Below are 25,837 nucleotides of genomic sequence, written 5' to 3'. Positions count from 1 at the left end.
TGTGTATTGTGTTTGTGTATGGTGTTTGTTGTCACGTTCCGTGGCCTGCCGCTACTGGGCTGGGCATGCGTGTGCACCTCCAGGATGAGTCTCAGAGCCCTCCACTGCCCTTCAGGAACAGGAAGATTCTTCCGGAACGGGAATAATCTTCCGGAACGGGAAGAGTCTTCCGGAACGGGCAGATACTTCTGGAACGGGAAGAGTCTTCCGGAAGGTGGACCCAACCGAAACGTCGTTTTACCTCTTCACTTAAAGCTTTCGTGACTGCAGGAATATAACAAAAATAACAAAAAAAAAAAAAAAATAGCAAAAAACATCGACGTTTCGATCGCGACACAAGCGGTCGTCTTCAGGAAAGAAAAAAACCAGACGACCGCTTGCGTCGCGATCGAAACGTCGTCGTTTGTGTTTGTTATTTTCTTTGAACCTCTCTCCGAGACTTTAAGCCCCAAGAATCTGTCGTCTCTCTACGGAGGCGGACGGACAATCTTCCACGAGAGGAAGCCCCTTCCGGCACAGGAACAATCTTCCGGCACAGGAAGAATCTTCCGGCACAGGAAGAATCTTCCGGCAGAGGAAGAAGACGAACACTCGGCGGAGAAGGCGCCCGAACGCGCGGCAGAGCGAGCGGGCGAGGCGTGCGGGCGCGATGCCGACTGTCGGGGGTGAGACGCGAGGCGCTGCTCAAGGCCCTGGGGCGCGTCTACAGTGAGGACAACAACTACATCATCATCACCTACATCACTTACATCACCTACATCAACACCTACATCAACACCAACACCAACTACATCATCATCACCTACATCACTTACATCAACACCTACATCATCACCAACATCAACTACAACATCACCAACAACACCTACATCAACACCAACACCAACTACATCATCATCACTTACATCACTTACATCAACACCTACATCAACACCTACATCATCACCAACATCAACTACAACATCACCAACAACACCTACATCATCACCAACATCAACTACATCATCACCAACATCAACTACATCTACATCATCACCAACAACACCAACATCATCACCTACATCAACACCTACATCATCACCAACATCAACTACAACATCACCAACAACACCAACATCACCTACATCATCAACATCATCACCAACATCATCGACAGCTCGACAGTCATCACATCGCCGGCATCAACGTCACCCCAATTTCCTGTCACCCACGTGGCCGGTGTCTGTCACTGTCGGGGCAGGGCAGGGGGCAGTGTAGGGGGAGGGTGGAGACTGGGCAGGGGATAGGGTAGGGTAGAGTGGAAACTGGGCAGGGGCAGTGTAGAGACCGGGCAGGGGGAGGGTAGAGACTGGGAAGGGGGCAGTGTAGAGGGAGGGTGGAGACCGGGCAGGGGCAGTGTAAGGGCAGGGCAGGATATTGCGTCACAGCTGAAACGGATTGTGATGCCACGTGGTTGGTGGTGCAGCACCACGCCGGGTGGCCGGGCCTGGTGCTCGCGAACCGCACTTGCAGTGTACCTGCTTAACGAGGCCGCCTGTGTGTGTGTCTGTGTGTGTGTCTCTGTGTGTGTGTGTCTCTGTGTGTGTCTCTGTGTGTGTGTGTCTGTGTGTGTGTGTGTCTGTGTGTGTGTGTCTGTGTGTGTCTGTGTGTGTCTGTGTGTGTCTGTGTGTGTCTGTGTGTGTGTCTGTGTGTGTGTCTGTGTGTGCGTGTCTCTGTTGACAGCTGACGAGGAGTTTGACGAGCTGTGCTTTGAGTTTGGTTTGGAGTTGGATGAAGTGGTGAGTCCCACGCCTCCACTCACCAGCCCACGTGACCCTCCACTCACCAGCCCACGTGACCCTCCACTCACCAGCCCACGTCACCCTCCACTCACCAGCCCACGTCACCCTGCCCACACGCACATGCACTTAATCTACGTGTGTGTGTGTTAATGTGAGCTGTGCGATTCGACGCTGTTGCTACCGTGCGACTCCGCTGTGCGTGCGTGTGTCTGTGGGTTATAGTGTGTGTGTGTCTGTGGGTTAGAGTGTGTGTGTGTGTCTGTTGGTTATAGTGTGTGTGTGTCTGTGCTGAAGGCGATCCGGAGTCTGAGACCAGGAAAGGCACCGGGCAGAGATGATCTCCCAAGAGAAATGCTGAGGGAGGGTGGCGTTTGTGCACAGACTGCCCTATATGACATCATAACAACAGGCTGGACCACTGGACGGGTTCCGCAGGATTGGAAGGATGCCCTGGTGGTCCCCCTCTTTAAGAAGAGGGACCGCACAGACTGTAATAACTATAGGGGCATCTCACTCCTCAGTGTGCCGGGAAAGGTCCTGGCAAGGATTATTCAACATTGCCTTGCTAGGCACGCTGAGGAGGGGCTTGCGGAGCCCCAATGTGGTTTCAGGAAAGGACGGTCCTGCATAGATGCCATATTTTCTGTCCGTCTGCTACAGCAGAGGTGTAGGGAATCCCAACAAGAATATTTATTTTGACCGCGTAGTTCGTGAAACCTTCAATAGCTGTATCGGGGGAATTTCCATTTGGTACAGATATAATGGGAGGCTGATCGATGCCCGGGTGCGATCAAGGGATGGCTCCCTATTGGTCAACCACGTTATGTATGCCAATGATTTGGTAATAGCTGCTCATTCAGAGGAGGCGTTGGAGACGCTGCTGCTGAGACTGGAGCGTGCCACTAAGAGGTGGGGCCTTACCATCAGCCCCACCAAAACTAAGCACCTGCCTGAGTATTTTGTACCATCGGACACTCCACCCCCACAACTCCCAATCGGTGATGGGGCAGTAGTGGAGAGAGTGGAGAGTTTCCCATACCTGGGCAGTGTGCTTATGACCGGCTCCTTTTTAACAACAGAGGTCTCACTCCGAATCAGTCGAGTGGCAATATCTTTTCACCGGTTGCGTAACGCTGTGTGGAAGCTACCTGGTCTGTTGCTCCGCACGAAGCTTCAGGTCTTCTCGGCCACGGTCATTCCCTTCTCTACGCTTGCGAAACGTAGACACCCCTAATGGAGCATCTTCGCCGGTTGGAAACATTTAGGCTGGCCTGCCTACGATCTATCCTGGGTTTAACCAGGCTGGATTGTGTGAGGAGCTCACAAATCCTTGAAAGATCTGGGCAAAGTCCCATCGGTGAGCTCCTCCGGCAGGCAAGGCTGCGTTGGCTGGGTCATGTAGCCCGCATGCCCAGCCACCGCATGCCTAAACAGCTTTTGTTCGGCCGAGGGGACTAAACGGGCGCGGCACGGGCTAGAGAAGAGATGGAGTGATGTGGTACAGGAGGACGTGGAGCTGAGTGGATTTGCCGATGACTGGTACCAGCGGTGTCAAGATCGGCCTCTGGAGGAGGCTCGTAAAGGACGCTACTGGGCAGTTGGAGGCAGTCGCCCTCCAACAACAACGGAGGGCGGAGGAGCGACGCTCACAACAACGAGCGGAGCGCCGGGTGGCTAAAGCACAGCAAGTTGGTACAGTAGGGGGCACAGGATGGTGCATCAGCCAGTCATCTAGGTCAGTCGACCCGTGGCACCTGCGTCTGCCCCGTGACCTCCTGCCAGTGGGCATTCGACACTTCACGTGGCCTCAAGGTGTACTTGGCCTTGTACAAGCGTCGTGGTGACGTCACCGCCACTTAGTGGCGAATGGCGGTTGTTGTTGTTGTGTCTGTACGTTATAGTGTCTGTGTGTGCACGCGCGCGCGCAGTGGGGAGCGGTAGTGTAGTGGTTAGCGCGCTGCGCTGCGAACCCCTGTGACCCGAGTTCGATTCCCGCTCATGGTCAACACCAGTGACGATTTTCTGAACTGGTCCTGGGCCTCCCCTAGGTCGACTCAGCCTCAACTGAGTACCTGGTGCGGTGTGTAAACATCGCCACTGGGGAGACAAAGGCGGTCGGGCGTGGTACTGGCCACCCACCCCATCGTGTGCCGTTCCGGCCTTCATAGGTGCTCGCGAACGGCACATGCCCCAACAGTCTGTTGAAGGCTACACGGTGGATCTTTGTCTTTGTTTTTTTGTGCTCCTGCCTCCGAGCTGCGTAGACGTCGGAGAAGGAGCAGGTGAGCCGCGAGCAGGGCGAGGAGCGCGCCGTGGGAGCCTCCGAAGATGTCGTCTACAAGATCGACGTGCCGGCCAACCGCTACGACCTATTGTGCGTGGAGGGGCTGGCGCGCGGCCTGCAAGTCTTCAAGGAGAGGTGTGCGGCCGGGCAGGGGGCAGGAAAGGAGGCAGCGGGTGTGGGGAGCGTGTGTGTGCAGGGTGTAGGGAGTGTGTGTGTGTGTGCAGGGTGTAGGGAGTGTGTGCGTGTGCAGGGTGTAGGGAGTGTGTGCGTGTGCAGGGTGTAGGGAGGGTGTGTGTGTGTGCAGGGTGTAGGGAGTGTGCGTGTGCAGGGTGTAGGGAGTGTGTGCGTGTGCAGGGTGTAGGGAGGGTGTGTGTGTGTGCAGGGTGTAGGGAGTGTGTTTGTGCAGGGTGTAGGGAGTGTGTGTGCAGGGTGTAGGGAGTGTGTGTGTGTGCAGGGTGTAGGGAGTGTGCGTGTGCAGGGTGTAGGGAGTGTGTGCGTGTGCAGGGTGTAGGGAGTGTGTGTGTGTGTGTGCAGGGTGTAGGGAGTGTGTGTGTGTGCAGGGTGTAGGGAGTGTGTGTGTGTGCAGGGTGTAGGGAGTGTGTGTGCAGGGTGTAGGGAGTGTGTGTGTGTGCAGGGTGTAGGGAGTGTGTGTGTGTGTGCAGGGTGTAGGGAGTGTGTGTGTGTGCAGGGTGTAGGGAGTGTGTGTGCAGGGTGTAGGGAGTGTGTGTGTGTGTGTGTGCAGGGTGTAGGGTGTAGGGAGTGTGCGTGCAGGGTGTAGGGAGTGTGTGTGTGTGTAGGGTGTACGGAGTGTGTGTGTGTGTGTGTGCAGGGTGTAGGGTGTAGGGAGTGTGCGTGCAGGGTGTAGGGAGTGTGTGTGTGTGTAGGGTGTACGGAGTGTGTGTGTGTGTGTGTGCAGGGTGTATGGCGTGTGTGTGTGCAGGGTGTAGGGAGTGTGTGTGTGTGTGCAGGGTGTAGGGCGTGTGTGTGTGCAGGGTGTAGGGAGTGTGTGTGTGTGTGTGCAGGGTGTAGGGAGTGTGTGTGTGTGCAGGGTGTAGGGAGTGTGTGTGTGCAGGGTGTAGGGAGTGTGTGTGTCTGTGCAGGGTGTAGGGTGTAGGGAGTGTGTGTGTGTGCAGGGTGTAGGGAGTGTGTGTGCGTGTGTGTGTGCAGGGTGTAGGGAGTGTGTGTGTGCAGGGTGTAGGGAGTGTGTGTGTGTGTGTGCAGGGTGTAGGGAGTGTGTGTGTGTGCAGGGTGTAGGGAGTGTGTGTGTGCAGGGTTTAGGGAGCGTGTGTGTAGGGTGTAGGGAGTGTGTGTGTGCGCAGGGTGTAGGGAGTGTGTGTGTGCAGGGTGTAGGGCGTGTGTGTAGGGTGTAGGGAGTGTGTGTGTGTGTGTGCAGGGTGTAGGGCGTGTGTGTGTGCAGGGTGTAGGGAGTGTGTGTGTGTGTGCAGGGTGTAGGGAGTGTGTGTGTGTGTGCAGGGTGTAGGGAATGTGTGTGTGCAGGGTGTAGGGAGTGTGTGTGTGCAGGGTTTAGGGAGCGTGTGTGTAGGGTGTAGGGAGTGTGTGTGTGTGCAGGGTGTAGGGAGTGTGTGTGTGTGTGCAGGGTGTAGGGAGTGTGTGTGTGTGCAGGGTGTAGGGAGTGTGTGTGTGCAGGGTGTAGGGAGTGTGTGTGTGTGTGTGTGCAGGGTGTAGGGAGTGTGTGTGTGTGCAGGGTGTAGGGAGTGTGTGTGTGCAGGGTTTAGGGAGCGTGTGTGTAGGGTGTAGGGAGTGTGTGTGTGTGCAGGGTGTAGGGAGTGTGTGTGTGCAGGGTGTAGGGCGTGTGTGTGTGTAGGGTGTAGGGAGTGTGTGTGTGTGTGTGCAGGGTGTAGGGCGTGTGTGTGTGCAGGGTGTAGGGAGTGTGTGTGTGTGTGCAGGGTGTAGGGAGTGTGTGTGTGTGTGCAGGGTGTAGGGAGTGTGTGTGTGTGCAGGGTGTAGGGAGTGTGTGTGTGTGTGCAGGGTGTAGGGAGTGTGTGTGTGTGCAGGGTGTAGGGAGTGTGTGTGTGCAGGGTGTAGGGCAGTGGTGAGGAACCTCCGGCCCATGGCCACACGAGGCCTTCCGCTTCGCAGTGGGCCCGAGATGTATCCGTCGCTGCGGCCATCTTAGCTGCTCTGATCAGGCACCGCAGGGAGATATTTCCCGACCCGGCACCACCACGGCGTCCCATTGTAGCGGAGCTCTCGCTCACTTCTCTCACTCCCGCAAGCCACGAAGCGATGCGATCACGTGCGGTTGCCCGCCCAGCAGTGTTTGGCAGTCATATCCGGCCCTCCGTAAGGAAGGGGGTTCTATGGTTTGCCTATGGCTTCGCTCACAGGTGTGAGGCACCGGTGTATCGCCGCGTGGAGCCAGCCGATGGCAAGATGCAGCGTCTGGTCATCTCACCAGAGGTGCGTTGCCACACACACACACACTCCCACGTCACGGCACGCACGACATCGGCATTACCGCAGACATCGCGTTCGCACGGCCGCCGCCATTAACGTCACCGCAGGCACACAAAGTGCATTGTGCTGTATAATTCCAAATTGTGTCATATTAGGCGTGCCAGTGCGCTGTGTGTTTAGACGTGTCTCGTCAAGGAGCATAAACCATCGCGCAAACTCCGGTCATCCTCGCAGCGGCTTCTGGCTAACCATCTTACAAAGACGGTGGTCACCGCATTGTGCGGCACTTTCAGATGCGCTTCTGCGGCCATCTGGAACGCTCTTCCCCTTCCGATATGACGAAGCCACTGGAGCTGTGTGCACTCTTTAAAAAATCATCATCATCTAGATTGACAAACTCACTTCGTTAGAACTGATTTTGTGTTTAGTTTGTTGTCCTTCCCCCGCACCTCCAATTAGCACGGTTGGCTACGTACGGTGCGAAACAATGTCAACATACACACACACGCACATACGTGTCCGTGTGTGCTTCATGGTAGACGTGTCTGTGTGAGCGCTGCCTCGACGGTCCGCGTCTTCGTACCGTGTCCGTGCTCCGTGTTGGACGTGTCCGTGCCCCGTGTTGGACGTGTCTATGCCCCGTGTTGGACGTGTCTATGCCCTGTGTTGGACGTGTCTATGCCCCGTGTTGGACGTGTCTGTGCTCCGTGTTGGACGTGTCTATGCTCCGTGTTGGACGTGTCTATGCCCCGTGTTGGACGTGTCCGTGCCCCGTGTTGGACGTGTCTGTGCCCCGTGTTGGACGTGTCTGTGCTCCGTGTTGGACGTGTCTGTGCCCCGTGTTGGACGTGTCTGTGCTCCGTGTTGGACGTGTCTGTGCCCCATGTTGGACGTGTCCGTGCTCCGTGTTGGACGTGTCTGTGCCCCGTGTTGGACGTGTCTGTGCTCCGTGTTGGACGTGTCTGTGCCCCGTGTTGGACGTGTCTGTGCCCCGTGTTGGACGTGTCTGTGCTCCGTGTTGGACGTGTCTGTGCCCCGTGTTGGACGTGTCTGTGCTCCGTGTTGGACGTGTCTGTGCCCCGTGTTGGACGTGTCCGTGCTCCGTGTTGGACGTGTCTGTGCCCCGTGTTGGACGTGTCTGTGCTCCGTGTTGGACGTGTCTATGCCCCGTGTTGGACGTGTCTGTGCTCCGTGTTGGACGTGTCCGTGCCCCGTGTTGGACGTGTCTATGCCCCGTGTGTAACGTGTCTGTGCCCCGTGTTGGACGTGTCCGTGCCGCGTGTGTACGCGATAGACGGCGTCCGTGCGCCCGTACGCCGTGGCCGCGGTGCTGAGGAACATCTCTCTGGACAAGGAGCGTTACGACAGCTTCATCGAGCTGCAGGAAAAGCTGCACCAGAACGTGTGCCGGTGCGCTGGGAGACCGCCCAGGATGCAGGCGGTGCAACTGCACCGGCCCCCGGGACCGGAGCGTCCCAGGCGACGGGCTCTGAAGAGCCGGGGAGAGCCGGCAGGGGGAGGAGGGGGGGGGTGGCCTGGCGCATGCCGACCATGTTGGACCGCTGGGCCCGGTGTAAATCGCCGTGTCTCTTAGAGGCAGGCTCATGACATTTTCCACTGGCACATCCGAGCTGTGCCGGAGCCCGTACGCCACGCTGCGTTGAGACGCCCCTAGCAGTTTACTCACCGCGCCCTTCACAGTGTACTAACCGGCGTCGCGAGCCGCGTGGTCAATGCACCTGACTGCCGCCAGGTGCATTGAACGCGTCGTTAGCCCCGAGCCTGGCCCTGCTTGGCCCCGAGCCAGATTGGTCATCGTTAAGCACGGCAAATAGCCTTTGGTTGTTAGGTTCTAGTCCTGATGGCTGTGCCAAATGGTGATGGTGGTGGTGACGATTGTGGTAATGGTGGTGGAGGTTTCTTGGACCATTGGCCATGATGATGGCTGTGGCGATGGATGATGGTGGTAGGAATGATGTTGGTGGTGGTGATGATGATGGTGATAGTGGTGATGGTGATGTTGATGATGATGACGATGGTGGTGTGATACACGATAGTGGTGGTTATGATGTTGGTGGTGGTTACGATGGTGATGGTGGTGGTGATAATTGTGGTGGTGGTGATGATTGTGGTGGTGATGATGATGACGATGCTTGTGGCCATGGGCCATGGTGGTGGTGATGGTAACGATGATGATGATGATGGCGGTGGTGATGTCGATGATGATGACGACGGTGTTCGGTGTGCACCAGGAAGCGCACACTGGTGGCGATCGGCACGCACGACCTGGACACGGTGTCGGGCCCGTTCGTGTACACGGCGAGACCCCCGGCCGAGATCAAGTTCACGCCGCTCAACGGCAGCCGCGAAGCACACGGCCTGCGAACTCATGGAGCTCTACCGGGTCAGCCGGCGCTCCCGCAGCCATCGCTGCAATCGTCGCACACGCCCGCCCGCTCACTCGCCCGCCCGCTCGCTCGCTCGCTCGTTCACGCGTACCGAGCCCAGACCAGTTTAACACGTAGAAGGGTTTCGCGGCAGATATGTTGTTGTTGTTGTGGGTTAGAGCGTGTGAATATAAATGTGTCGTTAAACCCGCCACCACCCGACACGGCCAATCGGTAAGATTCGTTACTAGTACGGCACTAATCGGTTGTGTGTTGGAGAGTAAAACCCTCTACAACATTCGAGTACCGTGACGTTTCGCCAGTAATTACAACAAGCAGCATCATCAGGCGACAGCCAGAGTTGTGGAGAAATCATCCTGTTTCGGTCTTAAATAGAGGGAGAGATGCCATCACTTGTGAGCCAATCGGGTGCGAAGGCCAGATGGGGGGGGCGAGTTCATGTGTGCATATCAACTACAATGTGTATCCGTTACCGGTTGGGTTATTCATAGGGTGATCATACCCACACGAGCTCATGGACCTCGACCGGGTCAGCCAGCACTCCGTCGCGATCGCTGGAATCGTCGCCCACGCCCTCCGTACCCGGTGTTCCCACGGTCAGAAACATTCCCCTCCGGTAGCCGATGGGCGAGGCGACGATTGCACGGCCGTGGCGAGCGCGAAACTCAAAGTCGTGGGTTGCGTTCTGTCCGCGAGCCGGAGAATCTCCGCCCCCCTGAGTTGAACCCCCTGGCTCACGGAGCGGCCGTGTCTAATCCGCAGACCGACAGCCACCTCCGTCACTACCTGCACATCCTGGACGGCCGCCCCCTGTACCCCGTCATCATGGACGCTCACGGAGTCGTGCTGTCCATGCCGCCCATCATCAACGGTAGGCACCGTGGCGTTGCCGTAGGCAGCGTTCTTCACTCGCTTGCACTTGTGGCGATAAGACATCGTTGGTGTGAGGGGCCGCCACACATTTGAAACCATGGGGGTCTGACAGCAGCACGAAGATGACGATGATGGGGGGGTGTTTTCACTCTTTGTGTATTGTCGGGGGGCTGCGTACATCAGGTGCCGCACTACAGGCCACCAGGAGCCGCCAGTGGCCCCGTGGGCCTTGCAACGAAGAACGCGGCCGTAGGGTGTGCAGGCGGTGTAACTGCACTTGGGATTCCCATGGTGCCGGAGGGGCTCTGGTGCCAGGTTACACAAGAAGGGTAGGAAGGTGGTTGGGGGGGAGTCGGGGCAAGTGCTGGCGGCTGGATGGGAGAGCCCTGGCAGGGCCGGCTTGAGGCCGCGTCGGCAACGGTGGCGTCTGCCTCGGCCGCACGGCAGATGGCCGAGATTCGGCCAGGGAAGGCACCGTCAATGCCTGCGGTGAGGCGGCTCTGTGATTGGTCGGTGTGCGTCACATGGCCTGCTCGCGTGACGACGCCAAGAGTACGCCATTGGGGAGTGTCGCGCGCGTGAGTCAAACGCGGAGACGCCAGGTAGGAGAGAGGGGGGGTCAGTGATAGGAGGGGGGGGAGGACGCATTTAATTCCTAACAGCAGGGCCCGCGTGAACCACGGCCACGCCACTGGGTTTGGGCGTCTTAACAGCCCCACCTTCCATATTACAGCGTTTTTGGGTTAGATCGCGTAAATATCAATGTGTCGTTGAACCCGACACCACCCGACACAGCCAATTAGTAAGGTTTGTCACGTAAACAGAACATGCCAATTCGTTACTAGTACAACACACCGGTGTGTTGGAGAGTAAATTCACAACATTTGCAATCTTGAGTACGACGTTTTACCAGTAATTACAACCAGCATCATCATGGGATGAATCGTCTTGACTCATGGGGGTCGCTGATCGGTCTCTCTGTGGCTCGTTCTCCCCGCTGGGTTTGCGTCGTTCCATGCGGTCGGCTCGCTTGTGCAGGGAACCACTCGAAGATCACGCTGTCGACGAGGAACATCTTCGTCGAGTGCACGGCCACCGACCCCTACAAGGTGACAGCCGGCGGTTTCACGCTCACTCCAGCCGGACAAAAGATCACGCCCTCGGTAGCCTTAACGGAATGTTGGGGTGTTCGCGAGGAGCACCTGTGAAGGCCGACACGGCACACGAGGGGGTGGGTTGCCAGCACCATGCCTGGCCGCCTTTGTCTCCTAGGGCGATGTTTACTACACACCGCACCAGGTACTCATCTAAGACTGAGTCGACATACGGGAGGCCCAGGACCGGTTCAGATAATCGTCACTGGCGTTGACCGTGAGCGGGAATCGAACGCGGGACGCCGGGTTCGGAGCGCAGCGCGCTAACCGCTGCACTATCGCTCACCACACTATAACCCACACACACACACACGACACTAACACTCACACACACTGCACCAACACTCACACACTACACCAACACTAAACCAATACTCACACCCTCGACATCAGGAGGAGTGGGGGACGATGCCAACCCCAGCTGCAAGCGATGGGGTGAAATTCTCGCTTGCAACTTTCATCAGCTAGCTGAGACCAGGCCACCTTGGGTTTGAATGGGGTCCTGGGTGTACACCCACCACCGGAGTGGAAGAATGGCAGGCGCATCTTACAGATGACTAGTCGATGGTCATAGGGCAGATCAGCTCCACGGTAGGTCCTGGTGTCAAGGACATGGGCTTGCATCCGCTGGTCCATCACTATGTAGTCCAGCAACACTCACACACACACACACTACACCAACACTCACACACACACACTACACCAACACTCACACACACTACACACACACTACACCAACACTACACCAACACTCACACACACTACACCAACACTACACCAACACACACGACACACACACTACACCAACACTACACCAACACTCACACACTACACACACACTACACCAACACTCACACACTACACCAACACTCACACACACTACACCAACACTCACACTACACCAACACACACTACACCAACACTCAAAACACACCAACACACACTACACCAACACTCAAAACACACTACACACACACACTACACCAACACTCACACACACTACACCAACACACACTACACCAACACTCACACACACTACACACTACACCAACACACACTACACCAACACTCAAAACACACTACACACATAGCAACTGAACCGATAAATCGGTAGCGCGGTCGTCACAGCTGTTAGCCGCCAGCGGCGCCATCCCCGTGGAGAAGCGTTCACCGCGTGCTGCTGCTGCTGCTGCCCTTGCCCGCCCTAGGCCAAGGTCGTGCTCGACACGCTGGTGGCCATGTTCAGCGAGTACTGCGCGGAGCCCTTCACGTGAGTAGTCGCCGCTCGGCCCGGACGTCTGCGGCGACCAAAGCCCCTGCCTGAGAGAGAGAGAGAGGCCCCGCCGCCTCTCGTTCCGTGGAGCGGCGGGGCCCTGCGAGTGGCCGGGAAGCCTGTTGGTTCCCGTCGTACGGCTCGCCCAGGGGGTCGGCGACCTGCGGCTCTTCTTGACATTCAAAATAAATGTCTCTTCTTGTTACTTTGCTTGCCGACCCCTGACCGTTGAAGTTCAGTTCACCATGGAAGTCCAGTTCACCATGGGAGTCCAGTTTACCATGAGAGTCCAGTTTACCATGAGAGTCCAGTTCACCATGGAAGTCCAGTTCACCATGGAAGTCCAGTTTACCATGAGAGTCCAGTTTACCATGGAAGTCCAGTTCACCATGGGAGTCCAGTTTACCATGAGAGTCCAGTTTACCATGAGAGTCCAGTTCACCATGGAAGTCCAGTTCACCATGGAAGTCCAGTTTACCATGAGAGTCCAGTTTACCATTGGAGTCCAGTTCACCATGGGAGTCCAGTTTACCATGGGAGTCCAGTTCACCATGGGAGTCTAGTTCACCATGGGAGTCCAGTTCACCATGGGAGTCCAGTTTACCATGAGAGTCCAGTTTACCATGGGAGTCCAGTTTACCATGGGAGTTCAGTTCACCATGGGAGTCCAGTTCACCATGGGAGTCCAGTTCACCATGGGAGTCCAGTTTACCATGAGAGTCCAGTTTACCATGGGAGTCCAGTTCACCATGGGAGTCCAGTTCACCATTGGAGTCCAGTTCACCATGGGAGTCCAGTTTACCATGGGAGTCCAGTTCACCATGGGAGTCCAGTTTACCATGGGAGTTCAGTTTACCATGGGAGTCCAGTTCACCATGGGAGTTCAGTTTACCATGGGAGTCCAGTTTACCATGAGAGTCCAGTTTACCATGGGAGTTCAGTTTACCATGGGAGTCCAGTTCACCATGGGAGTCCAGTTCACCATGATAGTCCAGTTTACCATGGAAGTCCAGTTCACCATGGGAGTCCAGTTTACCATGAGAGTCCAGTTTACCATGGGAGTCCAGTTTACCATGGGAGTCCAGTTCACCATGGGAGTCCAGTTCACCATGATAGTCCAGTTTACCATGGAAGTCCAGTTCACCATGAGAGTCCAGTTCACCATGGGAGTCCAGTTCACCATGGGCAGGGGTGGGCAACCTGCATCACCTGAGCCGCGCGCTGCTCTTCAAGGGCCGCCTCGTCACCGTTGCTTGTTAAGGACTCGCCACTGTCTCGTATCCACCGCGTGGCATTGCGGCCCTTAAAATATTTGCGGGGTTTTATTTTTAACCGAATTCGAGAAAAATGTCTCTTGTTGTTTTGGTTGACCCTCCCCCCCTCCACCTAGGGATATCCCAAAGCAGGTTGTGGAGTGGTGCCTTGAGCCCGTGACCGCTTTCAAATGGCCTCCTGCAAACAAATATTGACCCATCACTGGCCACCGCACCAGTCGAGCAACTGTGCAGTCGATGAATCGAACATTATTTAATGTCGCACCCTTCACCGTAAGATCGTCACAGAACGCTTCACAAGTAAACATTATTCACATTCGTTCAGTAACTCCTTGGGGGGGGAGGAAACGTCATCTTGCTAAAAATCTGTACATTCATTCGCCCTTCATTGTCTGTGTGTGCACGCTATTCTCTGCGGCCGTCTGGAACGCTCTTCGGATATGAGAACTGCTTTTTGTGCTCAGTAGTTCGTTGTCCTTCCCCCGCACCTCCGATGAGCACGGTTCAACTGATGTTTAACAGTGTCGACCGTGAGCGATGTTTACGCGCGCGTCGCGAGACATCCGCTGCGCGCCATCAAAGGCCGCAGCGAGCACCGGCGGTGTCGCCGCCGCCGCTGTTGTGACGCCGGCCTCTCCCTGCAGGGTGGAGGCGGTGGAGGTGGTGAGCCCCGACGGACAGACGACCCTGTTCCCGGTGCGTACACCCCCCACCCCCGCTCCCTTCCTCTCGTTCGTGAGCAACGGGCCTCCCGTCGTCACGCTCAACGATCGCGAGAGACGCCGTCGGTCTTCGTGGGGCCTTCATCCGGCAGTGGATTGGCGAAGGACGATGATGGACACGGGCCAGCAGAGGGCTTGCTGCGAGTGCTCGTGCGATTGCGTGCGCGTGTATGTGCTAACAGCCCTTGCCCCAACGGTCTGTTAAGGCTATACGGGGGGGGGGGGGATCTTTGTGTCTATGTATAGTGGGGAGCGGTGGTGTAGCGGTTAGCGCGCTGCGCTATGAACCTGGCAATCCGAGTTCGATTCTCGCTCACGGCCAACACCGGTGAAAAATATCTGAACCGGTCCTTGGCCTCCCCTAGGTCGACTCAGCCTAAAATGAGTACCTGGTGCGGTGTGTAGTAAATATCGCCACTGGGGAGACAAAGGCGGCCGGGCGTGGTGCTGGGCACCCACCCCCTCGTGCGCCGTGCCGGACTTCATAGGTGCTGCTCGCTAAGAGCACTTGCCCCAAAACAGTCTGTTGAGGCTTTACGGGGGATCTTTGTCTTTGTCTGCTGACAGGAGCTGCCGTACAGGACAGAGGTGCTGAGTGCCGAGTACATCAACTCTCGCGTTGGCATTCGGTGAGAGCCCCCTCCCCCAGTGGCACCGTGCAACCGCCGTGTGTATATGGTGTGGGCGTGTTGTATTCTATTCTATTCAAGAGACTTGACATCGCTCATCAACTAACACTGCCCAGAGACTTGCATTGCCCGTAGACTTAACATTGCCCATAGACTTAACATTGCCCGTAGACTTAACATTGCCCGTAGACTTAACATTGCCCATAGACTTAACATTGCCCGTAGACTTAACATTGCCCGTAGACTTTACATTGCCCATAGACTTAACATTGCCCATAGACTTAACATTGCCCATAGACTTAACATTGCCCGTAGACTTAACATTGCCCGTAGACTTAAAATTGCCCGTAGACTTTACATTGCCCATAGACTTAACATTGCCCATAGACTTAACATTGCCCATAGACTTAACATTGCCCATAGACTTAACATTGCCCATAGACTTAACATTGCCCATAGACTTAACATTGCCCATAGACTACCATAGACGGGCATTGCCCACAGACGACTCTGTTATTGCGCGTAGCGATGTGCGATGTGCTCAAGAGCGAGACGCCAATGTGGAGTTCTGCTGCCGGCCTTCAGGAGTGGGAGTTCGCGTCGTTCTGTTGTTCCTCATCCACCTTTGAAGGAGCGTGGACTGTGGTGCTTTACTGAATGGTCCATAGATGATATATATAATATGGAGCATATAGGGCATAGTTCTGACCATCCACCCCCTCGTGTGCCCTGCCGCAGGGCCTTCATCGGTGCTCGCTAACAGCACTTGCCCCAACAGTCTGTTGAGGCTATGGGGGATCTTTGTAGGCGGCCAGATGGTATCTCCCTCGCCAAGTATGCAGGAGGTTGTGGGTTCAATCCCGACCCCGACGCCTGGATATTTTGGTTCTGCCTGTGCTCCCTGTGGTCGTGTGGATTTCCCTCCAGGTCCTCCAGTTTTACCCTCCACGTTTAGAATCTACATCACGCATTTAGAGTGTTTGGCTGCCATAACTATCCAGCTCAGTGGGCCTTAACTGGTAAAATACAAATAGTTGAGTTTCCCTCCACATTTAGAATCAACGTGCATTTAGATTATATGGCTGCTACAATAAATATCCACGTGACGATAAGCCACTTCGTTGGGCTATCAGTCGTGGCCAGGTCGCTTCTAAAAAAGAGCTCCATATAGCTCAGTGGGCCTAACCTGGTTTAAAAAAATATTATAATTGTTAAATAGTTCAGTGTCCGTGTTGTGCCACCTGCGCGCAGCCCCGAGTCGCTGCTGACCCCCCGTGCCCCCCCTCCCCCGGCGCCGTGGGCCAGCGAGTCCCCAGAGCGGCTGGCGCGCCTGCTCACGCGCATGTGCCTCAAGTCAGAGGTGGCCCCTAACGGCTCCCAGATCCGTGTGGAGATCCCGCCGATCCGCTCCGACATCATCCACGCCTGCGACATCATGGAGGACGCCGCCATCGCTTACGGCTTCAACAACATCGTCCGCACCATCCCGGGCACCCTCACCATCGCCCACCAGGTGAGCGCCGGCGACGGTAAGAACTCTCCCGGGGGGTGGAGGCCGCTCATTTCGAAGGCTGGCGGCGATTCTCCTCCGTGCTTTGGAGGAGGCGGGATTTCCCGCGCTTCGCGCGTGCAACTGTACGTACGTTCAACTACTTTCGCACGGTACGTACGTGGCCAACCGCGCTAATCGTGCACCATGCGCGTGCTGGGGCCGCCTCCATTCGGGAAAGCGTTCAAGCCCGCCCCGTGCCAGGGACGCGGCAACGGCGCCGTCATTCCCCCGTGTTTGCCTTGCGTGCGTGCGTGCTCCCGCGTGCTCCCGCGTGTTCCCATGCGTGCGTGCGTGTGTGTGTGCGGCGTGTGCGCTACGAACCCGCGACCCGAGTTCGATTCCCGCTCACGGCCAACATCGGTGACGAACGTCTGAACCGGTCCTGGGCCGGGCGCTGTGCTGGCCACCCACCCCCTCCTGTGCCGTGCCGGACTTAATAGGCGCGACTCGCTAACAGTACTTGCCCCTACATTCTGTTAAGTCTACGCGGGGGGGACCTTTGTCTTTGCCTGCGTGTGCAGTTTCCTCTCAACAAGCTGACGGACCTGCTGCGGGTGGACGTGGCAGCCGCGGGCTTCACGGAGGCGCTCACCTTCGCGCTGGTACGAGGGGGGGGGGGGGGGGGGGGGGGGCTGGCTCGGGTCTCCCGTGTCCGCTCGCCGCAGGGCCTGCGCCACGCCGCTCGCGTAGCGCGCCCCGGGCTGCGGCGCCACACCTTGAGGGTTGGCCGTCCGTGTGAACGATGGTTGCCGCGAGGTGGCTTGGGACGCGAGTGGCCGGGCGGGTGCGGCGAGAGTGTGGACATAGGATTGAGTGCGAGTGCTTGTCGTGGTGCGAGTGCTTGTCGTGGTGCGAGTGCTTGTCGTGGTGCGAGTGCTTGTCGTGGTGCGAGTGCTTGTCGTGGTGCGAGTGCTTGTCGTGGTGCGAGTGGTTGTCGTGGTGCGAGTGCTTGTCGTGGTGCGAGTGCTTGTCGTGGTGCGAGTGCTTGTCGTGGTGCGAGTGCTTGTCGTGGTGCGAGTGCTTGTCGTGGTGCGAGTGCTTGTCGTGGTGCGAGTGCTTGTCGTGGTGCGAGTGCTTGTCGTTGTGCGAGTGCTTGTCGTGGTGCGAGTGCTTGTCGTGGTGCGAGTGTGGGGGACAGCGTGGGTGTGGTGCGTGTGTGTGTGCGTGGGGACTAGTGGGGAGCGGCAGTGTGTAGCGGTTCGCGTGCTGCGCCACAAACCCGGCAACCCGAGTTCAATTCCGCTCGCGGCCAACGTCAGTGACGGATATCGGAACCACCCCTGGGCCTCCTCTGGATTGTCTCCGCCTTCATTGAGCATCCTGCGCCGCGTGTAAACATCGTCGCTGGGGAGACAAAGGCCGTCGGTGCCGGCGACCCACCTCTCACAAACAGCACTCGTCCCAAACAGCCCGCTAAGCGCTGCAACCCGGGGGATCTTTGTCTTTGGTGTGGACCGCGAGCGCTGCTCTCTCTCTCTCTCTCGCCCCGCCGGCAGTGCTCCCACGAGGACGTGACGGAGAAGCTGCTGCGGGACGTGGGCAGCACGCACGCCGTGCTCATCGCCAACCCCAAGAGCACCGACTTCCAGGTGGCCTCCACGCCCCCCCCCCACCACTCCCCCTGCCCCCCACACTCCCCCTGCCCCCCCCACTCCCCCTGCACCCCCCCACTCCCCCTGCCCCCCCCACTCCCCCTGCACCCCCCCACTCCCCCTGCCCCCCCCACTCCCCCTGCCCCCCCCACACTCCCCCTGCCCCCCCCCACACTCCCCCTGCCCCCCCACCACTCCCCTGCCCCCCCCACACTCCCCCTGCCCCCCCCACTCCCCCTGCCCCCCCCCACTCCCCTGCTCCCCCCCCACTCCCCCTGCCCCCCCCCCACTCCCCCTGCCCCCCCCCACTCCCTCTGCCCCCCCCCACTCCCCCTGCCCCCCCCCACTCCCCCTGCCCCCCCCCACTCCCCCTGCCCCCCCCACTCCCCCTGCCCCCCCCCAACTCCCCCTGCCCCCCCCCCAACTCCCCCTGCCCCCCCCCCACTCCCCCTGCCCCCCCCCCACTCCCCCTGCCCCCCCACTCCCCTGCCCCCCCCCACTCCCCCTGCCCCCCCCCACTCCCCTGCCCCCCACCCCCCCACTCCCCCTTCCCCCCCCCCCACTCCCCCTGCCCCCACCACTCCCCTGCCCCCCCCCACACTCCCCCTGCCCCCCCCACTCCCCCTGCCCCCCCCCACTCCCCCTGCCCCCCCACTCCCCCTGCCCCCCCCCCACTCCCCCTGCCCCCCCCCACTCCCCCTGCCCCCACCCCCTGCCCCCCACCACTCCCCTGGCCCCCCCCCCCACTCCCCCTGCCCCCCCCCCACTCCCCCTGCCCCCCCCCACTCCCCCTGCCCCCCCCCACTCCCCTGCACCCCCCCACCACCCCCCTGCCCCCCCCCACACTCCCCTGCCCCCCCCCCCCCACACTCCCCCTGCCCCCACCACTCCCCCTGCCCCCCCCCACTCCCCCTGCCCCCCCCACATCCCCCTGCCCCCCCCCACTCCCCCCTGCCCCCCCCATCCCCCCTGCCCCCCCCCCAACTCCCCCCTGCCCCCCCCCACTCCCCCTGCCCCCCCCCCACTCCCCACTCCCCTGCCCCCCCACACTCCCCCTTCCCCCCCCCCACTCCCCTGCACCCCCCCCACTCCCCCTGCCCCCCCCACTCCCCCTGCCCCCCCCCCACTCCCCTGCCCCCCCCCACTCTGCCCCCCCCCACTCCCCTGCCCCCCCCCCACTCCCCCTGCCCCCCCCCCACTCCCCCTGCCCCCCCCCACTCCCCCTGCCCCCCCCCCACACTCCCTGCCCCCCCCCAACTCCCCCTGCCCCCCCCACTCCCCCTGCCCCCCCCCCACTCCCCCTGCCCCCCCCCACTCCCCCTGCCCCCCCCCACTCCCCCTGCCCCCCCCCCCCACTCCCCCCTGCCCCCCCCCCACTCCCCCTGCCCCCCCCCCACTCCCCCCTCCCCCCCCCACTCCCCCTGCCCCCCCCCACCTCCCCCTGCCCCCCCCCTCCCCCTGCCCCCCCCCCCCTCCCCCCTCCCCCCCCCACTCCCCCTGCCCCCCCACTCCCCCCTGCCCCCCCCCACTCCCCTGCCCCCCCCCACTCCCCCTGCCCCCCCCCACTCCCCCTCCCCCCCCCCCCCCCCCCTGCCCCCCCCCCCCCCCCCCCCCCCCCCCACCCCCCCCTGCCCCCCCCCACTCCCCCTGCCCCCCCCACTCCCCCTGCCCCCCCCACTCCCCCTGCCCCCCCCCCACTCCCCCCTGCCCCCCCCCCCCCTCCCCCCTGCCCCCCCCCCCCCCCCTGCCCCCCCCCCCCACTCCCCCTCCCCCCCCCCCCCCCCTCCCCCCTGCCCCCCCCCCACTCCCCCTCCCCCCCCCCCCTCCCCCCTGCCCCCCCCCCCTCCCCCCCTGCCCCCCCCCCCCCCTCCCCCTGCCCCCCCCCCACTCCCTGGCGCCCCTGGCCCCCCCCACTCCCCTGCCCCCCACCACTCCCCCTGCCCCCCCCCACTCCCCCTGCCCCCCCCACTCCCCCTGCACCCCCCCACTCCCCCTGCCCTGCCCCCCCACGTCCCCTGGCCCCCCCCCCACTCCCCCTCCCCCCCACGCCCCCGGCCCCACCCCACACTCCCCTGTGCCCCCCCCACTCCCCCTGCCCCCCCCCCACTCCCCCTGGCCCCAACCCCACCACTCCCCCCCCCACTCCCCCTGCCCCCCCCCCCCACTCTCCCCTGCCCCCCACCCCACTCCCCCTGCCCCCCCCCCCACCCCCCCGCCCCCCCCCCCTTCCCCCTGCCCCCGCCCACTCCCCCTGCACCCCCCACACTCCCCCTGCACCCCCCACAGCACCTACACGGCCGCGGTCGTCACGGCGACGTGAGTGGTGATGGCGCGTGGTGAGCGGTCGTAGTGTAGCGGGTAGCCACGACACGGTGAGCCGGGTTCGATTCCCGCTCATGGCCACCAACACCGGTGACGATTACCTGAACCCGTCCTGGGCCTCCCCTAGGTCGACTCGGCCTCAAACGAGTGCCTGGTGCAGTGCGGTGCGGTGTAAAAACATCGCCAGGAGGGAGACAAACTGCGGCCGGGCGTGGCGCTGCCCCCCCCCCCCCTCGCGTGCCGTGCCGGCCTTCGCAGGCGCTGCTGCTGCTCGCTAACAGCGCTCGCCCCGACAGTCTGTCACAGGCGACAGTGTTTGATTGGTGTGTGTGTGGTGGCGTGTGTGTGGTGGCGTGTGTGGGGTGGCATGCCCAGGTGGCGCGCACCACTCTGCTCCCCGGCCTCCTCAAGACGATCGCCGCAAACCGCAACATGCCGCTGCCTCTCAAGCTCTTTGAGATCTCGGACGTCGTGCTGCAGGACTCGAGCACAGGTGAGGGAGGGTGGTGACGCACAGGTGAGGAGGAGTGGGACACAGGTGTGAGTGGGATACAGGTGAGGGAGAGTGGGACGCAGGTGAGAATGTCCGTCCTACTGACCACCCAACAACCCACGTGCCGTGCCAGCCTTCATAAGTGCTACTTGTGTGCAGTTTTTGTTTAGAAGTTTGTTGTCCTTCCCCCACACCTCCGATGAGCGCGGTTGGCTACGTACGGTGCGAAAGAAGTTCAACATGCACCCATAAATCGGTGCTGCTACTCGCGAACAGCCCTTGCTCCAGCAGTCTGTTAAGGACACACGGGGTGTGGGGTCTGCCTCACGTGTGAGCGCGTGCATGTGTGCGTTAGTCTGCGTGCGTGTGCGTTCGTGGATTCACGCGTGTGCGCGCGTGTGACCGTGCAGATGTGGGCACGCGTAACGAGCGCCGCCTCTGCGCCGTCTACTACAACAAGGCCCCGGGCTTCGAGGTGATCCACGGCCTCCTCGACCGCGTCATGCAGCTGCTGGCGGTCGCGAGCCGCTACTCGGCGCCGGGCAACGACAAGGCCTACCACATCGAGGCAGACCAGGGTAACGTGCGCCCAATCGCGCACCGAATCACGCACCGCGAATACCGACACGCACGCGCGTGTGCGTAGAGGGGAGCGGTAGTGTAGCGGTTAGCGCATGGGCGGAGTTTGCACACCTTTATTAATTTTCTTTTCAGTCGTTTACAATTAAGATTAAAAATAAATTTAATTATTTGCACCCACGATTCTTAATGCGAGGGACAATGCAAACCCCTACCCCCCCCTCCACCAAATATATAAGTCAAACTGCGCCTTTGGGTTCGCGCTACGAACCCGGCGTCCCGGGGTTGGATTCCCGCTCACAGCCACCACATTTAGAAACGTGCATTTAGAGTGTTTGGCTACTCTAAATGTCCACATGATAAGCCACTTCATTGAACTATCACTTATGGCCAGGTCACTTCTTAAAAGAGCCATATCGCTGTGTGCTTTAGCTGGTAAAATAAAAAGTTTCGTTTAGTTTGCATCTCAGTCAACCCATGGCACCTGGGTCTGTTCCGTAACATCTTTGCCAGCGGAGCCTTTGACACGTCACGTGGCCTCCAAGTGCACCTAGCATTGCACTAGCTCCGTGGTGAACGGCGGTCGTTGTTGGCGAAGCCTCACCTGTGTGTGTGTGTGCGTGCGTGTGCGTTGTGTGTGTGTGTGCGCGCGTTGTGTGTGTGTGCGTGTGCCGCCGCGCAGACCCCACGTTCTTCCCGGGGCGGTGTGCGTGCGTGCGCGTGGGCTCCGCGCCCGTGGGCCGACTCGGTGTGCTGCACCCGGGCGTGCTTGCCCAGTTCGACCTCTCGCTGCCGTGCGCCGCCCTCGAGATGTCGCTGGAGCCCTTCCTGTGATGCGGGGGGGGGGGGGGGGAGACGCTCGGCGCAGAGGGTCGCCGTCGGTCCGTAACAAACTCTCCCGCGCAGCCGACGTCACCTCGGCTGCCGTAGTCTCGCATTAATTGACCACTTGTAACGTGCCCCTGTCCCTCCATCCCAGCCATGCCAGCCCAGCTTGCCCCCCTCTGAATAAAGAAACGAGACACGGGACGACTTCTTGTGCTTCTGCTGCGTACGGTGTCGGTGGCTGGCGGTGCTGCTGGTGGTTGTGGTGTCGGGCGGCGGCGTGGGGAGCGGCGGTACAGCGGTCGGCGCGCTGCGCGAATCGGCCTGCGACGATTATCTGAACGGTTCCTGGGCCTCCCCTAGGTTGACTGGGTCTCAAATGAGTACCTGGCGCAGTGTGTAAACATCGCCACTGGGGGAGACAAATGCGGTCGGGCACGGTGCGGGCCAACCTATCCCCTCGTGTGCCGTGCCAGCTTTAATAGGTACTCACTAACAAGCACCTGCCCCAACAGTGTGTTCAGACTATACAGAGGATCTTTATGTCTTTGAGTGTGGTGTGGTGTTGGCTGTGTCGCTGAGGAAGACGAGGCCAGACAAGGTCACTACGATGCCAGGGAGGATGCCATTGTTTTCAAATGACATGTTGCTTCGAGTTAAGTTCGGGGGGGGGGGGGGGGGGTAATTTCAGCCAGGCCTGTCCCAAATCAACAACCCGGAAAACATCCGCACCGGCACACCACATCCCGTATGCACCGTGACCTCTTTGCTACTACGGCCTGTGGCTACTCTGCAGTTGCCGCCTTGCGGTGTGGGGCGGTGGTTGGCGCTTACCAAGCCAGGTGTGCGGTCGCTGCGGTCGCTGCAATCACCGACTGCGGGGGTCACAGTCTCGTCGGGCGGGCCCGTGCAGATTACGCTTTGCAGTAAAACTTTTATTCTTGTAAATTTTGACAACACCGCATTACAATGTATATATGTTACACAAACACGTGACAAGATAACACTTCAAAACGATGACCTCTTGCAGTTACACAGGTTTCAGACGATGATGATGCCGATTCGATGACGGAGATGTATAATCATGATGATGAATATATAATTTTACTGGTGATAAAGTGATTCATATCTATTAATAAATACATCCATAGTAAAAATCATGTCGGAAAAATCAACGCGTTGGCGAAATGACCATGGCAGTTAAAGGCGACCGACAACGACCGATCCGCGAGAGATCCACGGCCTCAACGAAGCCAAGCGGCGCAAAGCACGGCAACACGAAGACGGCGGCACGCACGGCGGGCGGGCGGGCGGCACGTCCGAACGATACACAAACGCGACTCCCTTGATAAACACAAATCGAGGTACGTTACCGAGAGAGGCTGTTGTTACACTGGGCCTGGGGGGGGTTGCCGGGAGGAACGGTCGTGAAACGATTCTCCCATCGCTGTGGGCCATCGTGAGAATAATAATTGTCATCATGATACCATCGTTTTCACTGGCAAGCCAGAACCAACAAACGGTGCTACGCTGCTGGCATCACAAGGAGGCATCTGACTTGGGGGGGGGGGGCAGGAGGGCCTGGGGCGGCACGAACGACGCACCAGTTGCGTGCGACATGCGTCGCCGCGCGGTGACGACACGGCAGCACCGACGACTCGGTTGCCCTACTACGGCGACACGGGTCCGGCTTCTGCGGTGGAAAAACAACCCGGAGCCGCGCCGGGCTTGGGCTGGCTCGGCACGGGCTCGGGTTGTGCAGTGGAAAAGTTGCACGAGATTACCTGCCGCACGCCAACCTATACCGTATCCCCACGCCTGCAAAGGTGACGCTGAGGCAGGCCACTCTACGAAGTCCTCGGTAATTATCCGGTCATCCCAAACCGCCGTGAGACGTCCTTCACCAGAACCGTCGTGCCAACTGCAACAATGGCCACCGGTGGGGGTGGGAGGGGAGGCGAGAGGGGGGGGTGCAAATTTTCCAAACCACGTTTTCGGGAAAGAATCGAGGCAACGCACAGGAGCTGTGGGGGAAACCGTCCATTCCAGCCGGGGTCTCGGCACAAAGCAGCGGCGCGGACAATCGAAAACGCGCAACAAAAGCAAACAAAACCGCGCAACGCGTTGAGACGCTGCTACAATGGCAGGGTGAACTGCGAATGTCTGTGCCCCCGCAAAGGCCATGTACGCTTCCCATCGTGTGTGTAAACATTTGCAATCGTTTCAGCTCAAGGCCGCGCAACATCAAAAATACTAGTCGCTTGGTGGAGCAGCTACTTTCCTCTTCGCTGCAATCGTTCCAACGGCGACGCAAAATAAATCGTCCTACTTCACCGTCGTTACCCATGATGACCATCGAATGTGGATAAAGACCGCTGCGCCTAGCCCCCCCCCCCCACGAAAAAGCACGCCGGTTCATGGCACAAGGGCACAATCCTCTGCCACAGTCCACCGCTTGCAAAACCGCGACCGAGGCAACGATTCGATTGCCTCTCGACAAAGGCCACGCCCCAGGCGGCTCCGATGGCCTCGCCACGCTGCCGCCCGTCCGAGATAATCGCTCCTATCGCTCCCCTACCCCTGCTACTGGCACGGTCGGGCTGCCCCGAACGGCATAACAACTGCAGCGGGCTCATCACGCAGCCTCGACTGCAGCGGCTCACTGCTGCCTCCACGTGCCGCCGCCAACTCCCGGTTATCCGCAGGCAACGGTGGGGGACTAAAAGGGTGGCTCAGATTTCCCCCCAAAAATTACGTTTACGTCAGGCGAAGCGTCGCATTTAATGTTTCGCTAGGTTTTTGCTTTTAAGAAAAAGCTGTTTCGCAGGACATCCGAAAGACCCCAATACGTCAAGCAGGCAGGCAACAAACAGCCCCATTATTTGAAGGTGTAATACGTGCACGCTGATGCCAACGCGTACACGTCTTAAGGGTTTATTACAGCGCCTCCGGAATTGAGCAAGGTTGGAAGAAGTTTGGCAAAGGGAGACGACGTAGAATTGGGGGGGGGGGGGGGGGCGTGGGGAGGGGGGCATTGTCCGTCACCGCTTTTAAAAGTACCGATCGGAATTGGAATCTTTCTTCGTCCTGGAGAAATCCAATGAGCTACGAGGCTTTTACAGATGTCCACAGCAGCTGTAAGCGGTCCAACTTGCCGACGCGTTTGCGCTCACGCGGGCACCGAGCCAGTGACCCCCGACGGGGTGAGGAGCAGCTAAATAACCAAACTAACGTGTGCGTGCGTTGCACGCGAGGAAAAAATAGGTATTTTGATCCAATGTTTTTTACCGCTCGCACGGCCGATCCACAGCCCGGGACACAATCCACCGCGAGCAGGAACGAGAGTTGACCATCACGCTCGGACCGACAGCCAAATCGTAGATTTTACAAACACAGATAATCTCAGTTTAACACGGAGGCTTTCGCGACCAATATCCAGAAGAGTTTTTTGTGTTAGATCGCGTGAATATAAATGTGTCGTTAAACCCGCCACCGCCGACACAGCCAATTAGTAAGGTTTGTCATGTAAACAGAACGTGCCAATTCGTTACGAGTACAGCACGCCTGGGGTGTGTTGGAGAGTAAACCCACTACAACATTTACAATTCGAGTGCCGTGACGTTTCACCAGTAACTACAACAGCCAGCATCATCAGGCG

The 25,837-nt window shown here is 59.4% G+C and overlaps 1 protein-coding gene across 1 annotated transcript; it reads left to right on the top strand.

The window, feature by feature from the left end:
- Nucleotides 1-428: 428 nt before the first annotated feature.
- Nucleotides 429-22,380, top strand: LOC133352355 (phenylalanine--tRNA ligase beta subunit-like; the record flags this gene model as incomplete). The annotated part of the gene is given in 18 exon segments (XM_061567950.1): nucleotides 429-708; nucleotides 1,723-1,778; nucleotides 4,046-4,200; nucleotides 6,414-6,486; nucleotides 7,778-7,893; nucleotides 8,736-8,853; nucleotides 8,855-8,887; nucleotides 9,654-9,762; nucleotides 10,803-10,873; nucleotides 12,127-12,188; nucleotides 14,110-14,161; nucleotides 14,755-14,816; nucleotides 16,122-16,329; nucleotides 16,890-16,970; nucleotides 17,865-17,957; nucleotides 20,658-20,775; nucleotides 21,186-21,353; nucleotides 22,037-22,380. Coding segments are annotated over 18 exon segments (2,007 nt in total), but the record flags the coding sequence as incomplete, so codon positions are not given.
- Nucleotides 22,381-25,837: the final 3,457 nt, after the last annotated feature.

This window comes from Lethenteron reissneri, chromosome 40 (assembly GCF_015708825.2).
Source record: "Lethenteron reissneri isolate LAM-NWPU_2019-01 chromosome 40, ASM1570882v1, whole genome shotgun sequence".
In the NCBI taxonomy this organism is placed as follows: Eukaryota; Metazoa; Chordata; class Hyperoartia; order Petromyzontiformes; family Petromyzontidae; genus Lethenteron; species Lethenteron reissneri.
This window is presented reverse-complemented; position numbering and strand designations above follow the sequence as displayed.